Source organism: Trematomus bernacchii, unplaced genomic scaffold (assembly GCF_902827165.1).
Source record: "Trematomus bernacchii unplaced genomic scaffold, fTreBer1.1, whole genome shotgun sequence".
Classification (NCBI taxonomy): domain Eukaryota; kingdom Metazoa; phylum Chordata; class Actinopteri; order Perciformes; family Nototheniidae; genus Trematomus; species Trematomus bernacchii.
Genome location: NW_022987608.1, coordinates 6783521 through 6807201, shown reverse-complemented (window position 1 = coordinate 6807201; position 23681 = coordinate 6783521). Strand labels below are relative to the sequence as shown.

Sequence of the window (23681 nt, the reverse complement as noted above, 5' to 3'; positions counted from 1 at the left end):
AAAGAGAGAGAAAGAGCGACTGGAGTAATTGAGTAGAGTGTCCGTGCTCTGCAAACTAATGCGCCATTCTGCCCCTCTCTTCCCCTGTGGCCCTGTCCCGGCCTCCCTCTCTCTCCCCCTCACTCTCTCCCCCCTCTCTCTCCCACCACCTCCTCGGACTGGAGGCCATTGTCTGGGCCATATTGTCTGTCCCCAGAGAGCCTTGATAACCGTGTCTCCATCCAAGGAGCGAGAGGGGGGCAAAAAGAAAGAAAAGGAAAGAAAGGAACGACAGACAGAAAAATACCAGAGGAGAATGCTAAAGCTCCCCCCCACCCCCCTCCTCCCCCACTTCCTCCCTTCTCTCAGCACACTCCCACCCTCCCCCTTTTCTCCCACCCCGGTGCGATCAGCTGACCCTCTCTGATAGCCAATAGAAGAAAGGGAGGGGGACTATTTGGCCGCATTTGTTGTTGTTGTTGTTGTTGTTTATGGACCGGGGGTAAACGGGAGAGAGTGATGGAGTCTTAGAAGAACATGTGTGTGCGTGTGTGGTAAACACAGACAGACACACGGAGGTACTGCAGGCTAACTAGAGACTGATCATATGACATGGGGTCATGGGGAAGGGGTCAAAGGTCAGGTCAAGGTATTGCATTGTCAACAGAGCAGGAAAACGTCTGTGTGTGTTTTTATCCAGGATTTAACACTTCACATACCTCTTTCTCTCTCCATCTCTTCTTGTTTCTGTTGTTCTTCACTAATCCCACTCTATTGCTCCCCCTCTTTCTCTCTCTCTTTCTCTCACTCACTCACTCTCACACACACACACACACACACACACACACACACACACACACACACACACACACACATTTGCCATCCTTCCAATCCACAATAGGAGACAGTGTGTTGGAGGCTCGGAGCCCTCTCCCAGTGCGCTACAATGAAAGCTCTGTCTTTCCAGGTAGTGAGGGAGGCAGAGAGAAGATAGAGTGGGAGAGAGAGAGGGAGACATGGGGGGGGGGTGTTGGAGAGGAAAAAGTAGGAGACCATTTGGGCTGAGAGGTGGGAGAGTTTCAAAGTGCGGGACGAAAGAAAGAGGCCAGCTGGGAGTGTGTGTGAGAGTATTTGTGTGTTGTCATTTATGTGAGAGAATGTGTGTGTGTGTGTGTGTGTGTGTGTGTGTGTGTGTGTGTGTGTGTGTGTGTGTGTGTGTGTGTGTGTGTGTGTGTGTGTGTGTGTGTGTGTGTGTGTGTGTGTGTGTGTGTGTGTGTGTGTGTGTGTGTGTGTGTGTGTGTGTGTGTGTGTGTGTGTGTGTGTGTGTGTGTGTGTGTGTGTGTGTGTGTGTGTGTGTGTGTGTGTGTGTGTGTGTGTGTGTGTGTGTGTGTGTGGTTCACAGGGGCAGACCAAGTCTTTGACAGTGAGACAAATGTTGCGACTCCTTTATGGATTGCTTAACAAACGCAGCGCAAATAGTGGTCCGGCACAACAATGGAAAAACACTGTCCCTCGCTCAATAAACATTATGCAGCGTCTTCCCCTCACAAAACACCAGGGGAGCGGGGCCGCCGTCCACCGGATGCACTTTTCCGCTGTCGTCCCCCCCCCCCCAACTCTCTCCTTCTGCCTCTCTTCTTCTAAAGCAACACTCGAGATTTTCCCACGAGCTGTCTTCCCTAAGCCTTAAGCAGATGACAACAAACCAAACAGATAGATAGATAGATAATTAGATAAGTAGGTTGAAACAGTAGATCCTTTTTTCCCCTCTGTCCTTCATCTTTGCTCTGTTCTAAAATGTCAGTGTTGTTCACGTACTCGGGTGACTCAGATTAAAAGACATAAAAATGGTTTTAAAGAGGGGAAAAAGCTGAAAACATGACGAGGAAAGTATGTGGAGCGATGCTTCGCTGGTGACTAAAGCTCTGAGTGGACGAGAGAGACAGAAAGAAAAAGAGAGAGGGGTAGTCCCAGAGGCCACATGAGTTGGCCAATGTCTTTTTACACACACACACACACACACATACACAACACATGACCAACTCTCCAGCGTGTGTGTGTGATTAACAGCGGTGACATTAGGTTGTGTGTTATTGCCTTTTGTGGTTAAGCTGGACAGGAAACAGGGTTTGGGCTGTCGGCCACCGATTTAGGGCACCTCACAGAGGATGCTTTGTGTGTGTGTGTGTGTGTGTGTGTGTGTGTGTGTGTGTGTGTGTGTGTGTGTGTGTGTGTGTGTGTGTGTGTGTGTGTGTGTGTGTGTGTGTGTGTGTGTGTGTGTGTGTGTGTGTGTGTTGTGTGTGTGTGTGTGTGTGTGTGTGTGTGTGTGTGTGTGTGTGTGTGTGTGTGTGTGTGTGTGTGTGTGTGTGTGTGTGTGTGTGTGTGTGTGTGTGTGTGTGTGTGTGTGTGTGTGTGTGTGTGTGTGTGTGTGTGTGTGTGTGTGTGCATATACAGGCAGGAGCTGTGTTCACATTTTCTCCCGCTTACAGTGGAGAAAGTCATCAGGGAAAACCCAGCGTTTCACACCACTAATACTAACAAGCAGAACATTTTTCACTTTACGATGCTACGCTGCATGTCAAAACATCTTTAGAGATGCTTTTTAAATTTGCCTATGGACTCTGGACATTTGTTTCAGCTTTTTTCCACACTCAGTATATCAACAAAATGTCATGCTTGGAAAAATGTATAAACCAAACATATCCAGACTAAAGGAAAACGGAATATCATTGACCCCCTCCTCCGGGTCCTCCCTTTCTTAATCTGTATCCCTCCATCTCAGCCTTCCCTCTGTGTTGCTGCCCCACTCTTCCCACTGTTCAAAAGGACAGCCTATAAATAGATATTAGGCAATATCCTTAAGAGTCTGCACAGAGAAGGAGGGAGGGAGGGAGGGAGGGAGGGAAGGAGGGGAGGCGAGGAGAGATGGAGAGACATTCTTACAAACAGCTGATTGTGTAAAGAGGGAACAGTAAGTAAGACAAAACCGGGGGAGAGTGAGAGAGAGAGGCAGGAAGACGGAGAGAGACAAGAGCAGGAGGACATACGATGTTAAAATAAGTTCAAGAGTGTGTGACGGAGAGATAGAGACGGAGAGAGAAGGAGAAATCGTTTTGAAAGCTGAGACAAGGAAGAGCAAATGCAGCGAGAGATGGGGAGAAAAAACGGTGGCAATAAAGCGAGTGATAGCGCGGCGCAGGGGGAAACATTTGTTTAAATTCCCGCCTGAGGTGTCATCGAGATGTAAATGTTGCGGTCGGCTCCTCCGAGGCAAAACGCCCTGGGTGCCTTATCTAAAAGGCACATTCCGCTCAACTATTTTGATATGCCCTTCCATTCCCTCGGAGAACAATTTCAAAGATAGCTCACGCCAAAAAGACCTACACCTGAGTGACAGGCAGCCAGTTCTTAGCAGCACAAGGTGGCGGGGGGGGGGGAGAAAAACACAAATGTCACTTTGACTCCTGACAGCACTTTGGAATTAGCCGCCGTGCTTGTTTTACTGTAGATAGATTCGACTGACTGTGCGCCGTGTGTTTTTGTAGTGGTTGAAATAATGGGTTGTAATTTAAAGAGAGGCTGAGCACACACACACATATATGCAGAAGCACACACACTTTACTGTGGAATTCTCCAGAGGAGGCTCCCACGCTCCCTGAAAGCTTGTTCTGAGTAGAGGAGTTAACAAGAGCAGTTAGCACCATGATTATGTTAGCAGCCAGACACAAAGTGCGAGAATGCCGTGCATTTGTGTGTGTGTGTGTTTGTTATACGGGGACATTTCTGCGATAGGCTGCTTTGTCTTTTTTCTCACTCTTCAATAAAGCTGAAACTAATCTTTGCCCCCATTTTGCTAAATTCATCAGATTTATGTGTGTGCGAGCGGCTTCTCTCGCGTGTTCATAAGCTCGCAGCCTGTATTTAAACATGCTTGCGTGTGCGTAAACTTTCCGCTGCTGACGTGCCAACATGAAATGGAAGCGTTGATCACAGTAAGCCAAGGCCAGGAGACGGTTAACCACCGTCCACGGCGATTATTCGGCCCGTTAATGGACGTGCGTCGCTGTCCGATTAGTGACTTAGCTGCAGTGGACATATGTGATATGAGAGGGACTTAACTGAGGAGCCGCTAATCATCAAAAAGCCAAGGGGAAGTGGCGCTCTAATCTCAGCTTAGCGCTCTTACCGTGTGCACAGTTATGTGTGTGTGTGTGTGTGTGTACTTCCTGCAAGAGGAGTGACAGTTTTGGGGTCAGAAGAGATAAGCAGCACATTAGAAATATGTTTTTTTATTTGTAAAAGAAAAAATATACAGCCATATTGTTGCACTAGTGTTATGTCATTTTAAATATAACTTCAGTGCTGCTTTGTGGAAAAGGCTAGCTGCATGTGTGTGTGTTTTTAGTGTGTTAATGACTGTGTTTGGTTTGAAGTGTTTGATTTGTTTGAGTTGTTGGACGGGGGTAAAATTATGCTAATATTCTGACCTGGACGATACAGACAATTTATCTACTTAACAAAACCAAATTTGTCTTAATCCTTGCATCGTTTTGCGCTTTCAAGCAGCTTCCTCCAGGTAACCTCCAGGTCTCCAGCGACATGACAGGCCTGCCAAACTTGAAATGAAGTAGCCGGCGTAACTTGCACACCCGCCGTGCCCAATTGTATAGTAATTCGACTTCAAAGGCGAACGGGAGGGAGAGGGGGATTTTATAGCCGGAGAGGAGCTGTGAACGGCCTCCCCATTCATAGACACCCACCTAGAAAGAAGTAGCAAAGTACGGGAGGGGTGGACGGGTGTGAAGAAGAGAGGAGGTATAAAGGAAATAGAAAAGGGGCAAAAAGTATGATGAAATGTTTGCCACTGAGAGAAAAGTGCTTTGGCCCGCAGAGTTTTTTGATACGCGCGTTGTTTTCTGTGTTAATGTGTAACTACTCTTGTCTACAGACTGTCTGTCAATATAGATATGTCCGTGTGGCTCCTGTGTTTAAATGACGGATTATAAAATTGTAAAAAACGAAACTACAAATCCTCACATGCACATGGATGCTTATGCAGCTGAGCCAAAGTGCGACATTAGTGAGGAGAGAGGGTTCAGAGCTCACCCCAGGTCTGTGTGTGGGGGTTATGGGTAGGCAGAGGTGTGCACAGGACACAAGGGGAGGTGTGTGTGCGTCTGAAACAAAAGGCCTCAGTGTGAGAGAGTGAAAGGCGGCAAAGTAAACAGGCGGGGATGAAGACAGACCTGCAGTGTTAGGGCCTCTGTTCTATGTATGTGCACATATGTGTGTGTGTGTGTGTGTGTGTAATGCGTGGCTCAAAGCCCTGCAGTTTGTACAGCTGGACCCCCCGCTCTTATTGGATGGTGTGTGGACCAACACATCCTCGTGCACACACACACTTATTTCTCCTCAGTCATTGTAACGCAAGCATCATAAATGTCAATTCCGGTCTGATATGATTTAATCATACCAGTGAGCGGTTTTATCTCCTCAATCTTTTGTCATAGAAAGAATTACAAACTCTTTACTGGTCATTTATGGCCTCAGTTCTTGCTGAGCAAGCCCACGGAGATACAGCGTCCAGGAGCAACAGATAAAGCAGATATGTATGTGTGGTTGTTAGTGGATTTGTATTCTGTCAGCATATTTGTGACAGATAGAATTGGATTATTATAACCTTAACCAAAGAGTTCAATGGGGTTATTAAAGATCATTGTTTTGCCCAATTTGATTGAATAGCCAAAGCTCTATGTCTCTGTAATGGTGATTTTCCTGATTAACTTCAAAGGTAATTAAGGGCTCCCTATAAGTGGATATAATCATACAATCTATAAAAACCTGCAACAAAACAAATTGCTTATCTGTGTTTCTGAAAACTTGACATTTCTAGATAAAAAGGTTCTCAGCAATATGCAAATGATAACACCAATTTGTAAATTGGTTTCAATTATTAGGTTATCTGTGAGTTCTATGACTCTTGCAGGCAAACTCTTCCAAAAACAATTAAAGGTAATGAAATTACATCAGTGTGGTGAAGAGTTTTCTCTGGTATCTCTGAAGTGGAGATTATTTGATTTTTACTGTAACCTTCCCGTGATGTGATAAGGGCGCATGTTGCGTTTCCTAGCGTGGCGCTCTCCTCATCGCCTCCGGTGAGCAGCACTCAATATTGTTTACCCTTCCACTGTCATAAGGTAAATAAGCAATGAATTAGTGGCAGGGCTGCTCCGAGGAACAATGCCAGATGTACAGTCCAGAGGAAATCCAATAGAGTCAAGAGTGTAATCAGTTTACCGGAGACGAGCGGGGAAGAATTTGAGAGAGCAAGGCTGGAGAGGAAGAGCAAATCAGACCCAGGTGAGGTATAGATGTAGGATAAAGATATGATGGAGTAGGTGAAGGAGAGAATGAGCAGAAAACAGCTTGTTAAATTGAATGGAGAAAACAAAGGAGCGGACTACGAGAGCCAAACGCCTGTTGCTTATTCCGCGTTTTTTTTACCGCGTCCCATTACTCACCCATCCCCTCAAGTTTTCACAGGCCCCTCCACGCCTCCATCCCTGTCACACTCTTTGCGACTGAGCTTTAGCAGCCTATTACCCAGGGTCATAGTCGCACTGCCTTCAAGGCTGACAAGTGCATCTGAAAGCACTCAGGCGATGCTGAGAACCACATTAAATTCTATTATTGCTGCATAGTCACTGAATCCCTATTCAGCTGAAGTACAGGGAGGCAAATGTACCTTGTGAGAGACAGAGTTCACCTAATAGATGTGGCTTTATATCCTTTCTTTCTTTTCAAGGGAACAAAGCCATGGTAACAAATGCAAACAGCGGGGCCTTCGCATTGCTAGCTATTTTCCTCCGGTTCTCCTATTGTCCGGAGGTTTTCATAAACACAAATTATTGCCACCGTGCATATACTGCTCTCACTCTCTCCCTCTTATTTCTCTACTCTTTCCCACTCTGTATGTCTCTCTCTCTCTCTCTCTCTCTCTCTCTGAAAAGGCTATTGTCAAGACATGGTCATTTCCTCCACAATGCCAGTGCAAGCGGGCTCCATTTGCAGTAATGGCCCCGTCTTTTGGAAATGTGAACGTTGAATGGCCCCCGTGGTAAACATACTGTAAGACCTGAGAGTGTGTTTGAAGGTCTGCCAGAAAGCTGGATACTCACAGACTGACTGAGGGGATATTGTCTGGACTTTCACTTTGAGAGCTGTGTCCACTGAACAAACTTCTTAGTTCCAGGAACTAGTCTTATCCACAGAAACGTACGTCATATAACTCCAGACGTCAAGCTATTATATCACCCTTTGAATATTGCTCACTCTTGTTTTTCCTTCTCCCTCTGTCTTTCTATCTCCCTTTTTTTTCCAGGATGTCTTCCAAGCGACCAGCCTCTCCATATGGGGGGACAGATGGAGAGGTAACCATGGCAACCAGCAGACAGCGAATGGAGGATGAGGATAGCGAGGGACTGGGCGGTGTCATCCACCTACCCCTGGCCTCCTACTGCGGCAAGGTGTCCCCTCGTTCGCCTCACAACCGCAACTTGGACAGCCCCCCCAACATGGTAAGGACAGCTAGCCTCTTTTGCTTATTGTGTTGTGGAAGCACCCACCTGTGGATGCTGGTGGACTGGAGCAGGATTGAGAAATTGTGCGTTTGTAAGTGTCCTTCAGTGTCTAAGTCATCCAATAATAAATGACTGTATATCCATGGCAACACTGCAAACAGAAACTGCTACAAGCCAAGTCGGGAAACTTTTAATGCGGCCATTTTGCAATAATATAATAATGTAAACAGATAAAAGCTTTAAAAAGTGACGCTCAAGTTTTGACTTGGCATTATAATCATTATTGTGTACATCCGCCATAAACATTTTGTGAGCTATAACTCTAAAACTAAAAAAATATTTTGTTTAGGACTTATTTAGCGAGAATTCAACATCTTTGACATTTTTTATTTAGTGTCTTCTGAAATGGTGTTTAAACTAAAACCATGTTATTGCTTTTCATTAATTCCCTCTGTCTCCTCCTTTCAACATTGGCACTTAAATAATGGCAGTGGTAGCCCAGAAATATCTTCAAAATGAAGGCTTATACAGTCTGGAATCATATCTTTGGTATGTCGTTTACTTCTCTATTGGCTACTAAGATTCAACTTTTAAACCCCAATACAAAACAACTTACTCAACAATAACAAGATATATATATTGGGTGATTCAGAACTGAATAAAGTGAGATTTCTACAGAGGCAGAAATATTGATATTTATTTTTTCAGAAAATGGGAAAAAATGAAGGTTCAAGGCTACTGTTTTGGTGCACACGTGTTTTTGCTTTTATGAGCGCGCCACCAGCCTTCGCCTTGAGCCCGATTGATGCACAGTTGTGTGACTGCAAAATGTGAGGCATTGCAGTGAGTCATTTTGTGTGGTGGTGCTGGATGTATGGCGCTGTGTGTGTGTAAATGCATCTGTGTGTGTATTTGTACAGTTGTGAAATATTAGCTAGGCCTCTCTGTATCCGGGCTTATTCCACATTCTATACATGCGGCGTGATTTACAATGCATGCTCAGTACATTAGTGTGATGATGTGACTCAATAGGGTATTACGTGTATGCATTATTTTGTTTTTTAAAATCAGGTTTGCGCAACAAAATGTGGACTCTCCACCCCGATAATATGTCATTAACATTTAAGGGTGTCTGTTAAAGGACTTTATCTTATTTAAAATGTGTTTGTACCCACATTTATAATAATTCACTTACAGTTACAGTGTGCAATTTACTGTCTTAGTTTCCCCTGGGCCCTGATCTTGATACACACCTTGTCACAGCGGTGTTTTGATAACCACCGTCGACCTTTCCCCCATGCTGATGATAAAAGCCCTGCATGCTGTAAAACAATGAAACAGTGCTTAGGAGCCGTAATGGAAGCTAATTCTGTAATTAGCCCTCTGATTATCCGTCAGGCCCCGCCCACTGTGGACTCTGCATGTGTGGCTGGTGCCCACTGTAAACCAAAGTCCTGGGACACACACACACACACACACACACACACACACACACACACACACACACACACACACACACACACACACACACACACACACACACACACACACACACACACACACACACACACACACACACACACACACACACACACACACACACACACACACACACACACACACACACACACACACACACACACACACACACACACACACACACACACACACACACACACACACACACCACACACACACACACACACACACACACACACACACACACACACACACACACACACACACACACACACACACACACACACACACACACACACACACACACACACACACAATTATTTTTTCTTGTTCAGGACAGGTGTTGGATTATTCCTCTGTTTGTTTAAATATATCTTTATATTTATACTGAAATGTAATTAAATCAAGCAAATTACAAACATAAGTACCATTAATATTTAATAAAAAATTGGCCCTACCACTGGCTTTCCTAAGGACATTATTAAGAGACCCCTCTTGAACTATATGATGAATGATACACAACTTATTTTCTAGTCCATTACTTGACAGCAGAAGGGTCACAGCTTTGATGTGTGTGTGTGGGGAGGGGGGCATACATAGCATAATAGCTGATGTGACTAATAAAGTGGTGTGTGTTTAGCAGGTGGGCCGGGGGCTTATCCGACTGCCTGCTTGGCATGTTGTAAAATGTGTGTTACGTTATTTTTTGTGGTGGGGGGAGGGGTTACAGTGCCAATCCCTTTGCCGCTGACTGTCAGTGAAAAGTGGATGAAGAGAAATGGAGAAGGGAGATTTACAGCTTGGCGGGGGTGTCGGTGGGACTCTAAGGGAGTGGGGTGGGGGTCTCTCCCTCTCCCAGGGCAATTGTCGTAAGGTAATAGGGGGAAGTAAATGGCTCATCTGCGACCGGTTGACTTGGAAGTGAGGCAGCGGGGGGAGAGCGCGAGGAGAAAGGGGGGGCAGACGAGATTACAGCTTTATCTTGTCATAGTAAATTAACACGGCGGAGGAGAAGCGCTCAGCCACACACTGACCTCTTCATCCCGCCTGCCGCTCTACCTGCCTGCTGCAGCTGCCACACACACACAGAATAAAAAACAGCACTTTCACATTTTTTTTAAAGCTGAAAGTGCCACATTATTCTCTTTTTTCAAATGTTGATTTTGTACGAACCCTGGCTCTACATGAGAATAATGTTTTCATAATGGTTTGCGAATGAATGTAGTTTGTCTAAATTGGCTTTTTATCGAATGTGAAGCTCTCTCCGTGCTGCTGGACCCTGATTGGCTGAGAATAGTTCAGTTCAAATGCCTGATGGGAAGGATTTTAGTGGTAGTTCAGTGAGGTCAGCCAATCAACACAGAATCCAGTTATGATACAAAAAGTAAGTACAGATGGATATTTTTTAAACAGTTCTGAAAATAATGGATTACCTTAAAAAGGTGCATTTAATTGGTGATGCACGTTCATTTAAAAATATCCTTCTTGCGTGATTTCTTTTAAGTCTTTTATGTTTGTGTTTGGCAAATCCTTGACGAAAAAAATTGTTTTCACATCATACAGAGGCAAGCATCTTCTCTCATAAATGTGTTAATGCACAAACACTAATTATTTCATTAACAGGCGAGATACTCGCCATGATTGAAAACTATAAAGATATTTCATCAGGCATTATTTCTTATTCATTTTTCCTCCACGAGCCCTCTCTTCCCCTCTTTTTTTTGTCATTTGTATGTGTGATTATGTGTGTGTGTGTATGTGAATTTGACAGATTTAACACAGTCATTGAGCAGTCTTGAGACACAGTGGTCACACTTAATTTCACATGCCAGTGATGCACTAATGAATCAACACACGCTTGCCTGTCAACAGCGAGGGGTCGTGGTAAAATATATTGGCGTGCATTTTCGCCAAACTGCTATTTAAAATACAGAAAATACAGCTGCATGTTTGTTTTTAGATAAGGAAAGAGCAGGTGTGTCATTCGTGGACAATACACATTTTTTTGTTTAATATACCACGTTTAAAAAAAGGCTATCTATTTTGGGGGAAAAGCTCCACCATATTGTTGGAACAGGAGGATGTGTGTTTGCTCGCTTGTCCCAGCCTGAGGGACATCGGAGTCAAAACTGACAGTGTCTGTGTTTAGCCATGGCATGTAAAGGGATTTGCTACATGTGTGTGTGTTTGGCAGTGTAATCGGAGGTGTGTTAAGTGCATGTGGTGGAGATTGGCAGCTCTGGCAGTGGAGCTAAGTCCTTACCCCCCTGCAGGAGTGATCAGTGACATTCTCTAGATGTGTATTTGTGTGCGAGTATTTCAGTTGAGCAGCTGTTTCCAGGTCTTCCTACTGCCACATTGTCCATGCCTTGATCCACAACGACACGCCAAGCATCAAATATTGTTTTTCCACACATACACCTTGCACAGCCCGAGACATGTCAGGCTATGAGAGTAGAGATAGAAGGAGAGGAAGAAATAGAGTCTCGACAGAGGAGGAAGGGAAGAATTTTAAAAAGAACAACATTAACAGCAGCATCTGTGCTGGCTGTAGGAAAAAAAAATAGCATTTGATTCCCCCCCTCTCTCTTTTTTGGCATGAGTTATGTGTTTTTAAACCAACCACCCCTCACAGATGAGCTTAAGAAGACAAAAGTTGTTTAATTCGGTTCCATTGCAGAGGCAGTAAAAGGATAAAGAGAGTGAGGCGCAATTTTTACTTTGTTCCAGTCATTTTGGAAGAGAATTGACATCTGCAAACTAAAGGCAGAACCGCCCACACTGCCAGCCTGCCACATCCAGTGCATATAAATACATATATGCAGGCACTCGCACATAAACACACACACACCTACAGGCTATGTGCACTCACAGTGTCACACATGTACACACAGAAATGGCGAAGAAAACCTGATCAACCGCATGCACTGGGTGGAGGGCATGAACGTTTACACTATCCAGGATTTCTGTTTGTACTTGGGAATAAATGCATGTTGATGAGAAAAGTTTTGCAGCCCGTGTTAAAGCAGGAGCGGCGCAGTGAGTGACATCCGCTTACAATAGAGGATCTCTCCTGTCTTTCTGATCCCTCTGTCTTGGACTTTGCAGAATAGCCGGGGTAAGAGTGTCAGCAGGGCACATGGATTATATGCTGGGAGGTTTGATGTGGGGGGGGGGGTTGTAAATCATAAGCCATTTAAGTTGCCTCCGGGATAAGGCTGTCTGTCTGACTTCACACATAAATAATGTCATGGGCCCTAATTTACAAGATCTTTGAAGAAGCCACGGCCCCCTGCTAATTCCTCTTGATTGGGAAATGACCTTCATTGTTGGACGCAGTGAGATGACATCTCTCTGGCAGATTTTTTCGAAAAAAGACTCCATCCCCCCCCATCTCTCTCTCCGTCTCCCCCCCACCGTATTTTTGTTCTGTTTGTTTTGTTTGCGCGACATCTCTCTCGAAAGAAAGAGTGCGGCTGTTTTAAGTAGGCGCTGGATTAGATAAATGGGATGTGACAGGTGTGACCGCTGCCTTCAAGATGCCTGCCTTCCTCTCTCCCTTTCTCCGTGTGTCTCTCTATGTCAACTCTCTCGCTCATTTCCTCTAATAACATCGCCTCTCTCTCCTTTCTTTTCCTTTGACTTCTACCCACTTACACTCCTTCTCTGTCTCGTTACATTTGCATGTCGTGCCGGCGCTGATGCAACTCGTAATCACAAAGCCGCTCATTTGAAGTCTGAATTTCCCTAATCTGAAGAACAGGAGAGCAAGAAATGAAGCAAAGACAGGAGCAGGTCGGGCCATCACTTGGTCAGGCGCTGCGCGGAGAAGAGTAAAGTCTTTCAGCGCTTTAGAATCACAAGACAGTAGCGCAGCACAGCCCTCAGGCAGAGTGTTAGAGCCTCAGCAGCATCTGTTTTAAAGCCTCATCACCGCGTCATATACTGTATATACACAACTTGTTACAGCCATATCATCGCTGTCACACTCTGTCCCTCAATTACAATGCATGTGCAAACCCACGGAGGGAAGAATTAGTGAATTATTGAGCGTGCTGACTTATTCAGAGCGTGGAAACACACGGCGCCAAGGAGAGGGAGTCAGTCAAGTGTATAAAATGACAAGTGATAATGGTCTGCTGTACCTCTCATATAGTGTTTGGCCACTGACAATGAAAGCGTCGTCAATATTGAAAGCTTCTGCCTGGCTTTATTCTCTCAAAAAAAACACAGAGGAATAATTTTAAAGTTTGTGACATGGAGTTTTTCCTTTTCTTTTCTGAGAAAAAAAAGAGTATCTGAGGTGGAGATGACCTCATCGTGGACTGTGATCTCAGTTTTAAATTCCACTTCCACCAGCTGCCTGCGAGTTAATGATTCATAAAACTATCTCTGTCTTAATACACTATAATGCTATTATTACAGCTGTTATGTACCACACAGACAGAAGTGTGTATATGTGCGTGTGTCTGGTGGCGTGCTCCATATTGTAGTGCGATTAGCCAAAGATTAACCCTGTGGACCATTGACCCTCCCGTCTACGAACAGCTGAGCTGACTGACTGACTCACTTGTTTCTGTAATTAAAGAGCACTACACACACCTTTAAAACACCTGTGTGTGTGAGAGGATGCCGAGTGTCTGCAGATTCATTTAGAGCACCTATACAGAACCTACACTGGTGTGTGTGATAAGCAGGTAGTGTGTGTTCTCTTCCTATGCTGACAACATCCTCCTTCTCAGTGTCACTATTGATTGGGCTTAGCCGGCATTAAGTCTATCACAAGCGCTATCCAAGCAAACACAGGTTTCATTAGGTCAAAGATTAAGAAGCTGGAAGTTACTTACGAGTCAGCGGCTGTCAAGAGCTCTTTTTCTTACTGTTGAACTCTTTGTTTAAAAGATGATAAAAACTCCAGACAACTTTTACGTCTGGTTTTCAAAACAAATAAATGAAAACTTGTGTATTTACTTAACTAGAATTTCTTGAAGGGCCCCTATTATGGTTTATGTGCATGTAAATGGTATGCAAAGGATTAAATCCCAAAGTTCAGACCTGAGGGAGTTTCTCTCCCACACACTCCCCCTCCAAAACATGTCACAGTAGAGGCACAAAAAACAAATATGAAACCTGAACATTTGCATAATAGGGCCTCTTTAAAAATACATTACAATAATTTTGAGAAAGTCTTATCCCAGTGCTCTTATCTTCACACCTTAAACGTATAGAGTGAAGCTCATACTTTCCTTGAGTAGATGTACACCTTAAAAACTGCAGTTTTCTAAATTAGGAATTAAGGATTCAAATTTGTATATGTTTTTTTCAAACTTTAAAAGAGAAATGTGATTTCCAAAGGTCATTAAACTTGGTAAAGACTGCATAGACTTAAGATACAAGACAGTTTTGAAAATTATTCATCACGACAGCTTGGCAAAAGTTGCTTTACTTTGAGCTGTATATATTATACTTTGTATCAGTCGTGCTGATTGTTTTTTGTCACTTCTTTCATAGATTTATGTAAATGATTTGACACCTCTCCAAAGCTTTGTGTTTTGTTTGATGGAGTTGCATTCTCAGCATTAATTGTCACGAATCGTAGGACAAAAGTGGCGTTGAAACTCAGGCTTGGGATTGGGTACAGTTGCGTTGGACGTCCCTCAAAGCCGAGCCGTTGGAGTCTTTGTAATGAAGAGTTAGTGCGACTCTGAGAGAGTGCGGAGTCTTTTGCTGTTGTTTCATGTGCTCCTTCTGTCAAGTACCTCCAAGTCAGTCAAATGCAGATTCCCAAGGATGTGAGGGATAGAAAGAAGAAGAAATGTGCCCTAACTTGAGATAACTGGCCGGGGATGACAGTTGCACTGAGCTATGAGAAGGGGAGATGGAGAGAATAAAGGGAAGATTGGTGTGGATGATAATGAAGGGTGTTTGCCAGCTCCTCCTCCACCTCCTTCTCATTTATCTCTCTCCCATTTTGTTTATTTCTGTCTTAAAGTTTTGGTCCATTTTGAGTAATTGATGTCTTCTCTCCTCCTTACCTTTCAGGAGCAGGACGGCACTAAGCGGAGCTCTTTGAGTCCTTACCCCCAGCACAATGCTACCTCACCAGGCAAAGAGGATGGTGGAGGAGGTGGGCGGCCCTGCAGCGACGGAAGCTTAGCCACAGGTACCCTCGGGACCCCAGAGAGACGCAAGGGCAGCCTGGCAGACGTTGTGGACACACTGAAGCAGCGGAAGATGGAGGAGCTGATCAAGAACGAGCCAGAAGGTCAGTGATGAAAGGGGACGCTTGTGCGGCCAGATGTGTGATCTGCAGCTCCCGCCGTCTCTCTGGCTCTGAGCCGCTCTTTTATCACACTCTGTTGTCCTTTCTCTCTTCTTCTTCTCTCTGTATCGCTCTCATGCTCTGTTATGAACCCACACACATTCAGACGAGAGGCGAGCCTTTGTTTTCCAGCACACAGACAGACAGACAGCATCAGCTGTTAGGGCCTATTGTCCACCACGCTTTGCATATCTATCACAACTTGACAAATAAGACGTGTGCATGCATGTGAGTGTGTGAGAAGCCAGAAGCCTGAAACCTTTCTTTACACTCGCATTACCTTTCCTCTGAATGACCAGTGATTGTTTAATGCACCTTACCTGCTACCTTTGTAACCTTTGGGATTACACCGTCTCAGCCCTCAGATAAAGGAAGAGACAAACGATTGAAGACACTAAACCAGATTCTTTGCTCAGGGCTACATAGCTTAGCTCAATTAGCCCCCCATTTCATTCACACATTTAGCCTTGGGCTAACAGTTTGGAGTCAAGAGATATAATTAGCCCGTGGCCATCTCTAATTTCTCATTGGGCAGATAAAGAGGGGCTTAAGTCACTGTGAAATGCATGTGATAGTGATAATGTGATAAAGAGATTACAGACAGGTGTCCTTCTAATGGGATAATATAAATAACATTGGTGGATATGAATTTCGTGGGCAACAAAGGGAGGTCAGTGTGAGACAGCAAGAGAAAAAATAATGTGCTTTTTGAGCATGTAAACATGTTGTAAAAGAAACCCAGAGAAAAAGTAAAACCGTGAAAATGGGAATTAAAGGCCCCCTTGAAGCGAAGCAGAGGTTTTCATTGGTCCAAAGTGTCTGAAAGTTTGGAAACCGACCAAACTAAAAAGATCTGAAGATAATTGATCCCAAATAAGGTTGAGCCCTTTATGGCAGATGTATGTTATAAAAACTAAATATTTTCATAAATACTTTTCTCTTGCTTCTAAATCCACCACTGCTGTGCCTGGGATTTCTATTCAAACATTTCTGAACTGTAGGCAGCCTGTACGACACCATGCCCAAAAGGTGAACGAACAGTGCAGCAGTGCGTGTTTGTCTTTTAAGTGTTCATGTGTCGGTGTGTGTTCCAGACAGTACATCAACAGGCTTTCATTTCAAGCTGCGATGTGCTAACCTTATTTTCCAGACTCCTCTATAAGGCTTTCAAAGCGGTCGAAACTGCTGGTTAGCTCTCGCCGTCTGCTTGTTTTTATTCCTTTCAATAGAGAGGCCTGTTGTGGCACATGTTACAACAAAAAAGAAAAAGTAGGTTGTTTGTCGAGCTGAGCTGTAATTGAGGTGTGTTTTGGGTTGTCCGCTGATTCACTGGACCTCGTGAACTGGCTGCACTGGGGGAAAAACAGCAATAATGGATATTTATGGAGTTAGCCAGCGCAGACACAGAGAGAGAGAGAGAGAGAGAGAGAGAGAGGGAGATGTAAAGGAAGGAGGAGAGTGAAGGAGAGAGAGAGAGCAGTGTCTTCACAGACCCCATTAGCGGAGTGCCACAGTGGTGCGGCATCCAAACCAACCGCGAGCATTATCTGCCCTACGTTTAAATGAAACGCGCTAACAAAAGGCCCCAGCGCCTCCAGACCCAGCACACACACACACACACACACACACACACACTCAAAAGCCCAGGCCAAGCAACAGAGAAAGGAAGAAGAAAGAGAGTAAAGGAAGAAAAGGGATGCTGAGAAAAGATGAAGAGAGGCAGAGGGAAATGGAGAGGGGGGGGGGGGGGGGGGGGGGGGGGGGGGGGGGGGGAGAGTTAGAGAAACGACGAGGGGCGGTATTGAGCGCGAGATAGAAATCCCTTTTCTGTGCCCAGCTAGCTATTGTTTGGCTGTGTGGCTCACAAAGACCATTAGCAGCAAACAGCAGGTTGGGATGAAAATTTAATGAAGGCTTTAATCATTATGAAAGGCCTGGAATATTACTGCTCCCTCTCTCTCCCTGTGTTACACACACTGCTTCCAGCTGGATCAATGACACACACACACACATACATCCAGAGTGTAGGAGCATTAACACTAGCAGGGATGTGAACAAGGGGCAAAAGACAAAATAGGTCAGTAAACGATAAACATCTCGGAACAGAGTAAGAAGCTTGACTTGTCGAAAGGCAGGCCCTGAGCTAAACATCACACACACACACACACTCACTCAGTCACACAAGTATGGCTTGAGTTTGAAAGATATATTTCTGTGTTGTGGCTAGTGCTGCTCTACTTAGGCTAGATGAATGGAGAGTGGTAGATACTAGGTCAGTGTGTGTGTAAGTGTGCGTGTGCTGTTTAAGCCTTTGGGAGCATGTACACTTGTGTTTGTGTATTTGCATATGTATTTGTGACATAGCACGCGTGTGTGTCATGGGAAGGATTGCATTAGTCGGCATACATGCAAGGTGCGCGCACAAGGTGTGTGTGTATGTGTTGTCCTCTAATAAATGACTAGCCATGTTGTCCCCCATGGCCTGGCCCAACCATGCTCCACCGCTCTCCTGCTCTCTCCATTCATCTCCTGTCTTACTCCACCGGCCACCTGCTACCCTGGAGATACACACTCACTTTCTCACACACACACACACACGGTACAAATACGTGCAGACGCAGACACACACACCGCTAGCCGCCGTCTTAAATAAATTCTTCAGGAGCGACAGGGAGGAAAAGCGGAGATAAGAAAGCCATGACACCATCATGTGTGTGTGTGTGCGCGCATTTGTTTATGTGTGTTTGTCCGGGACCCGAGGCGAGAGGCCGCAGGGCAAGCCGCTCGTGCTCGAGTGTGTGTGTGTGTCATTACATGGAATAATGAGAGCAGAGTGTAGAGCGTCGCGGGAGGCACGGGGTCGAAAGGAGAGCCGGTGCTGACACCCAAGAGAGATTGCATACACACACCTGTACAGTTAAACACACACACATACACACACCTGGACTGTTCCCTTGGACTCGCCATTTAACCCCTTGTGACCCCTGTGCCACAGAGCAAGGCCTGGTGATAATCTATTTGCCCAGCAGTGGGAATGAATAGATAGAGAGATAGAGAGATAGATGGATAGCTGGAAAGATGGATAGAATGAGACTATAAACTGCAAAATAAAAGAGGAGAATTAAAACGAGGCGATTTAAAAGGAGAAGAAACATCACTAAATGGGGCACAGATGTTCCTTTCGGCCCCTGGAGTGGTGCCTTCACTGCCCTGGACTTTCACCAGACACTCAGCCTCATTCCTTTCCTTTCCTCTCCTCTCCTCTCCTCTCCTCTCCTCTCCTCTCCTCTCCTCTCCTCTCCTCTCCTCTCCTCTCCTCTCCTCTCCTCTCCTCTCCTCTCCTCTCCTCTCCTCTCCTCTCCTCTCCTCTCCTCTCCTCTCCTCTCCTCTCCTCTCCTCTCCTCTCCTCTCTCTGGCAGAAAGTGTCTCACAGTGAGTGCCAGCTGAGCTCCATCTCTGGACCCTTCTGCTGACCCTATGCTCCCCAGCTCCAGCTACCCGTCACTTGGGCTCTACGGCCTCTGGGACATTTTTATGATTTCTCTTTTTTTGCCATAGTTTCTGCTGTGTATTTTTGTAGCTGAATAAACCTTTAGATATTGCCTAAATGGCGCAAGTTCCATTGGAACTGTTATGATATTTGGAAAATACCTTTTAATCTTCTGTAAGTGCAGGTGAATTCAACAGTATCAGTATTTCTTTTGAACTTCCAGTGTCAACACTTCACCCTTGTGAAAAACAAATTTGATAGCAATTTGAAATGTATTAACTGCAGAAAGATAAGAATTACACTTTTTGGGATGTCTGATTAAACACATTTGGTGTCCTATCCTTAACAAGATAAAAAAAACAGTTTAATAAAGATAGCATATTGGATGGATGGACAACAAATTGCCCAATTTCTTGTAAACAGACATCCAGTTTGACAAAATGATTGCTATGCCATGAGAAAAATCCTTATTACCAGTGACCATTTTGCACTGAGCTTGCTTATGTGGCTCTGATTGTCACTTGCCTCTCGTGGGGAATATGTTGTCAGGGTCAACAAATGGCAATATTCTTGTTGTTTTACTGAGTGGTGCAGCTCTGGGGTCAGACCCTGGCCTTTATATTGCGCAGCCTTGACCTGAACACACGTGCAGAGACACAACACACACACTGATGCACACACACGCGTTGTGCAGGTTTATAACAGCGCGGGCAACCTTGAGGTCAACCAGAATGGTGTTTTTATGGCTGAGCGTACTCGCTGCTCCGAGGCACTGGTTTCCATACTGAAAATGCCAACTCAATGACAGATGTCACACAATACACACACACATGCACGCACAGCACTTCATCTATTTTCAAGGCAGGGAGGGAACCCAGGGCTTGCTTTTAGAGAGCACTGAGGCATTTTATAGGACAGCACTTAGGCGAGGCCATTGTGCCACACAAGCACACAGTGGCCGGAGCTCCCTCACGCCTCCCTACACTCCAATGGGTGACAATGGGAAGGGCGGATACATTCTGCCAAGAAGAAGGAGAGAGGGAGAGAAAGGGAGGAAAAAAAAGAGCCCGGAGAAGTGGAGGGATCGAGGCAGTCTCTGGTTCATCCGTCCATCAGTACACCCCCCCCTTCACTTTGCTTAATCCTTCCACCGCTCTACTGTGTAGGGGGGGTTTGTCCAACACACACACACACACACACACACACACACACACACACACACACACACACACACACACACACACACACACACACACACACACACACACACACACACACACACACACACACACACACACACACACACACACACACACACACACACACACACACACACACACACACACACACACACACACACACACACACACACACACACACACACACACACACACACACACACACACACACACACACACACACACACACACACACACACAATAAACATCAACAATGGCATATACAATCCTTGCAAGTCATCACATGGACCTGTGACTTTTAAGCACATATCCCTAAGGGGAATTTGAAGACTGCAACACACACACTCACAAACACACACGTACAGCAGCAGGTTCACAGCACTAGCGTGGGAGCGAGAGAACGTCTTTATGTGATTTCCACCCTTTGTCGGTAATTAGTTAGTTGTATAAATTAACATGAAGTGCAGCAGGACTCTCTCAGCCATTGTTTGTCGCGATCATTCTTCTCGCGCTGGGAAAAGGAAAGGCGAATGAAATGAAACAGAGGGGGAGGTTAAAAGAGAGAATTGTTTTTTTGATTCACTACAAGCGAAAAGGAAAGTTCAGCTGGGCCAGGAAAAGCAAGATCTTGTCCCGTTCGCCAATTAAAGGGCGCTAATACAACAAAAGTTGACACCATAATTATGAGACTAACCACCTTGAACCTCCTACTGAAGGAGATTTGAACTCTGTGTTGGTTTTTATGCTATTCGTTCTATCTGGTGACCTATCATAGAAGAAAAAAAACATTCAATGATAAAAATTCCAATCGTATTGGAAAACATTTTTGACGCTATGCCAATAAAACTCAATTTAAAGCACACTAAGAACTTTATGTTGCTTGTCAAAGAAAAACAGTTCTATCAAACATTCCTTCCAGTTAGCGGAGCGTCATTGTGTCAGTTAACTTCACTGCGTTTGTAAAAGATGGAAGGAAGGGGGGGGGGGGGGAAATCATCATCTGACATGGCTCACAACTCAAATCGAGTCAACTCGTGGTGTTTTTTCCCCCTTTTGTGGAATGAGAAACAGGCAACGTCATGGGGCGAACCTGAGGCCTATTGTGGGGCTGGCCATTGTTGGCTCGATGAAAGGCGCATTCAAGTCACTTTTCTTATTGAATTGTTTTGCGTCCGCTTTTCAACGTGGCATTCTCTCCACAGCCCTTCGCGAGACAATCAGTGGGGATGAAACTCCTTTCTGCCATTCTTCCCAGCCCAGATGAGCGATATTAAGGAGATGAATAGTGTGTGTGTGTGTGTGTGTGTGTGTGTGTGTGTGTGGTGTGTGTGTGTGTGTGTGTGTGTGTGTGTGTGTGTGTGTGTGTGTGTGTGTGTGTGTGTGTGTGTGTGTGTGTGTGTGTGTGTGTGTGTGTGTGTGTGTGTGTGTGTGTGTGTGTGTGTGTGTGTGTGTGTGTGTGTGTGTGTGGATGTGTGTGTGTGTGTGTGTGTGTGTGTTTTTTTTTAGGGGAAAAGCAGTGCCCCAGCTTTTGTCCAATACATGAGCATAAAGGGGCTTAGAGAGAGGAGAGAGGGTCCCGTAGCTTTCCTGATGGTGTGTGCGTGTGTGTGTGTGCGTGAGTGTGTGTTATTGGCCTCCCGGCGTTGCATTAAGTTAAGGACAAAGGCCTGAGGTTCATGAATCAGCCAGGGCTTCCATAGCTTAGCTATTGTGACCTACCCACCGTATGACTGCCCTACAGTACAGTGTGTGTACTGTTGGTGCATGTGTGTATTTTTGTTTGTACCTTGCGACCAGGCAGTTATTATTTGCATATTTCTTTACATTAGACATGTATTTCTGCATTACCTGTGAGTCATTCATTTGAATATGTCTTTCTGTGTGTGTGTATTTGTTTGACTGTCCCACATAAAGGCCTCCTGTCACCGACTCCCAAATGTTAGACAAGCCCCAGTGTTTTGGCATCCACCCATTGACTCCCATTCAGCGCCATGTCCCATGACCAAATCAGTGGAATCCATGATTTATCTATTCAGCTTTCTCATAAACTCTCTCATTTGCACGCCCTGTTGTTGTTTTTCTTCTATTTCTGTGATTTTTCCTTTCTTGGTCTTCTCTCCCATTCCCATGGAGAGACCGAGGAATGTTTTTATGCTGCAAAATGGCTGCGAGATGAATGAGTTTTGTGTGAAGTGCGCTGACTTTTGTCCCTCAATTACTTTATCAAAAGGATATGAATCTCAGCTGAACAATCTTAAAACTTTTCTCTGAGAAATATTGTGGAGAGGAATTGCCTCTTGGAGGTTTATCCGTTTTTCAAAAGGCCAGACGACTGTAGCCTCAAACACTTTCACTTACTAAGGAGAATTGTCAAGTTAGCCGATAACTTCCATTAGAGTTCACTGACAAACCAGCAGTTACTTTGTGAGTAGGTGGATGCTGCATTTTGGAATTAAACGTATTTTGACATTGTGCCACAGAAAAATATGAAAAGCTCTCACTTTGCTGCTAGCAACATCCAAAGAACATCCAAATATTATGTGTGAGGAACTTTAAAGTTTACTTTAAATAAAGCTCTAAATAGGTGGAAGTGCTCATCATTTATGCCTTACGTGACTTTTTGCCTTTTACGTGACTTTTTATCACAGGTTAAATTACAACAATTGGTAACGCTTTATTTTAAAAGTCTATCGTTTATTCTGAAGTTTCCTAGGACTATATATTTTGGTCGTTAGTAGTAGGGAAAATAAAAGTCAGATTTTACTGAGCTGTGTTGACTTGTGAAACAGTTGGTAATTTCTCGGGGGGGAAACATGTAATTACCTATTCTACCAACAGCAGAGTACAAGAGGACAAAATGACAGCATTCTTAAAAACCTAGGAGATTATTAAACTGTAACCTGTAGAGCATTTCTTAACACTTCCTTAAATGTTTGTGCCATGAATCAATATACACAGGGGAACCTGAAACCAATGCAAGATGTATAGCTCAGGAAAACATATGCTAACTAGGTGAAACAGATGATCATATTCACACACATTTCTTTAGATTAAAGTGACTTTAGCTTGTGTGATGCATATGAGCATTGACAGTATGTGTATAGCATATACACACGTTCGCTTATGTTTCTGTGACCTATTTAAAACAGGTCCTATACTTTAGGTGCACACTTTTATGGCACCTTCATGGCAGCATTTAAGCTTACTGTAGGCTATGATGTACTTTAAATAGACTGTAAATAAGTGTTAGAGCTCTTTGGCTGTTTTTGCTAAAGATTCAGTCCATATGTGTGTGCATCTCGGCTGCATACTGCATGTTAATATATGTGTGTGACAGAGACTACACACGGTTCCCTCTGTATAATCCCATGTAGGCTTGTGTGCAAAGTAGCACAATCTGCTTAGCGCAATTTAACATCTCAGCTCCAACACAACATGTGAAAGCATCCGAGCTGCAGCCCCCGATCCTCCATGTCAGCGGTGTCCAGTGCAGGATTTAAGGCCCGACATGGATGTAAAAGGGCTTTAACAGTCTGAGTGGAGGCGTCGGATTGGTGCGTACCACCGCGTCGCTCACGTTAGATCTTCTGCACACATGGCAGTAAAACCACTCGTATACAGCGTGTCGCCAG

General features: G+C 44.7%; 1 protein-coding gene across 1 annotated transcript in view; it reads left to right on the top strand.

Moving 5' to 3' along the window:
* sox5 (SRY-box transcription factor 5) overlaps window positions 1-23681 on the top strand; it is an 80722-nt gene that overhangs the window by 3600 nt on the left and 53441 nt on the right. Inside the window, 2 exon segments of the mRNA XM_034131479.1 lie at window positions 7361-7556; window positions 15081-15303. Of these exon segments, the coding sequence (XP_033987370.1) occupies window positions 7361-7556; window positions 15081-15303 (419 nt within the window).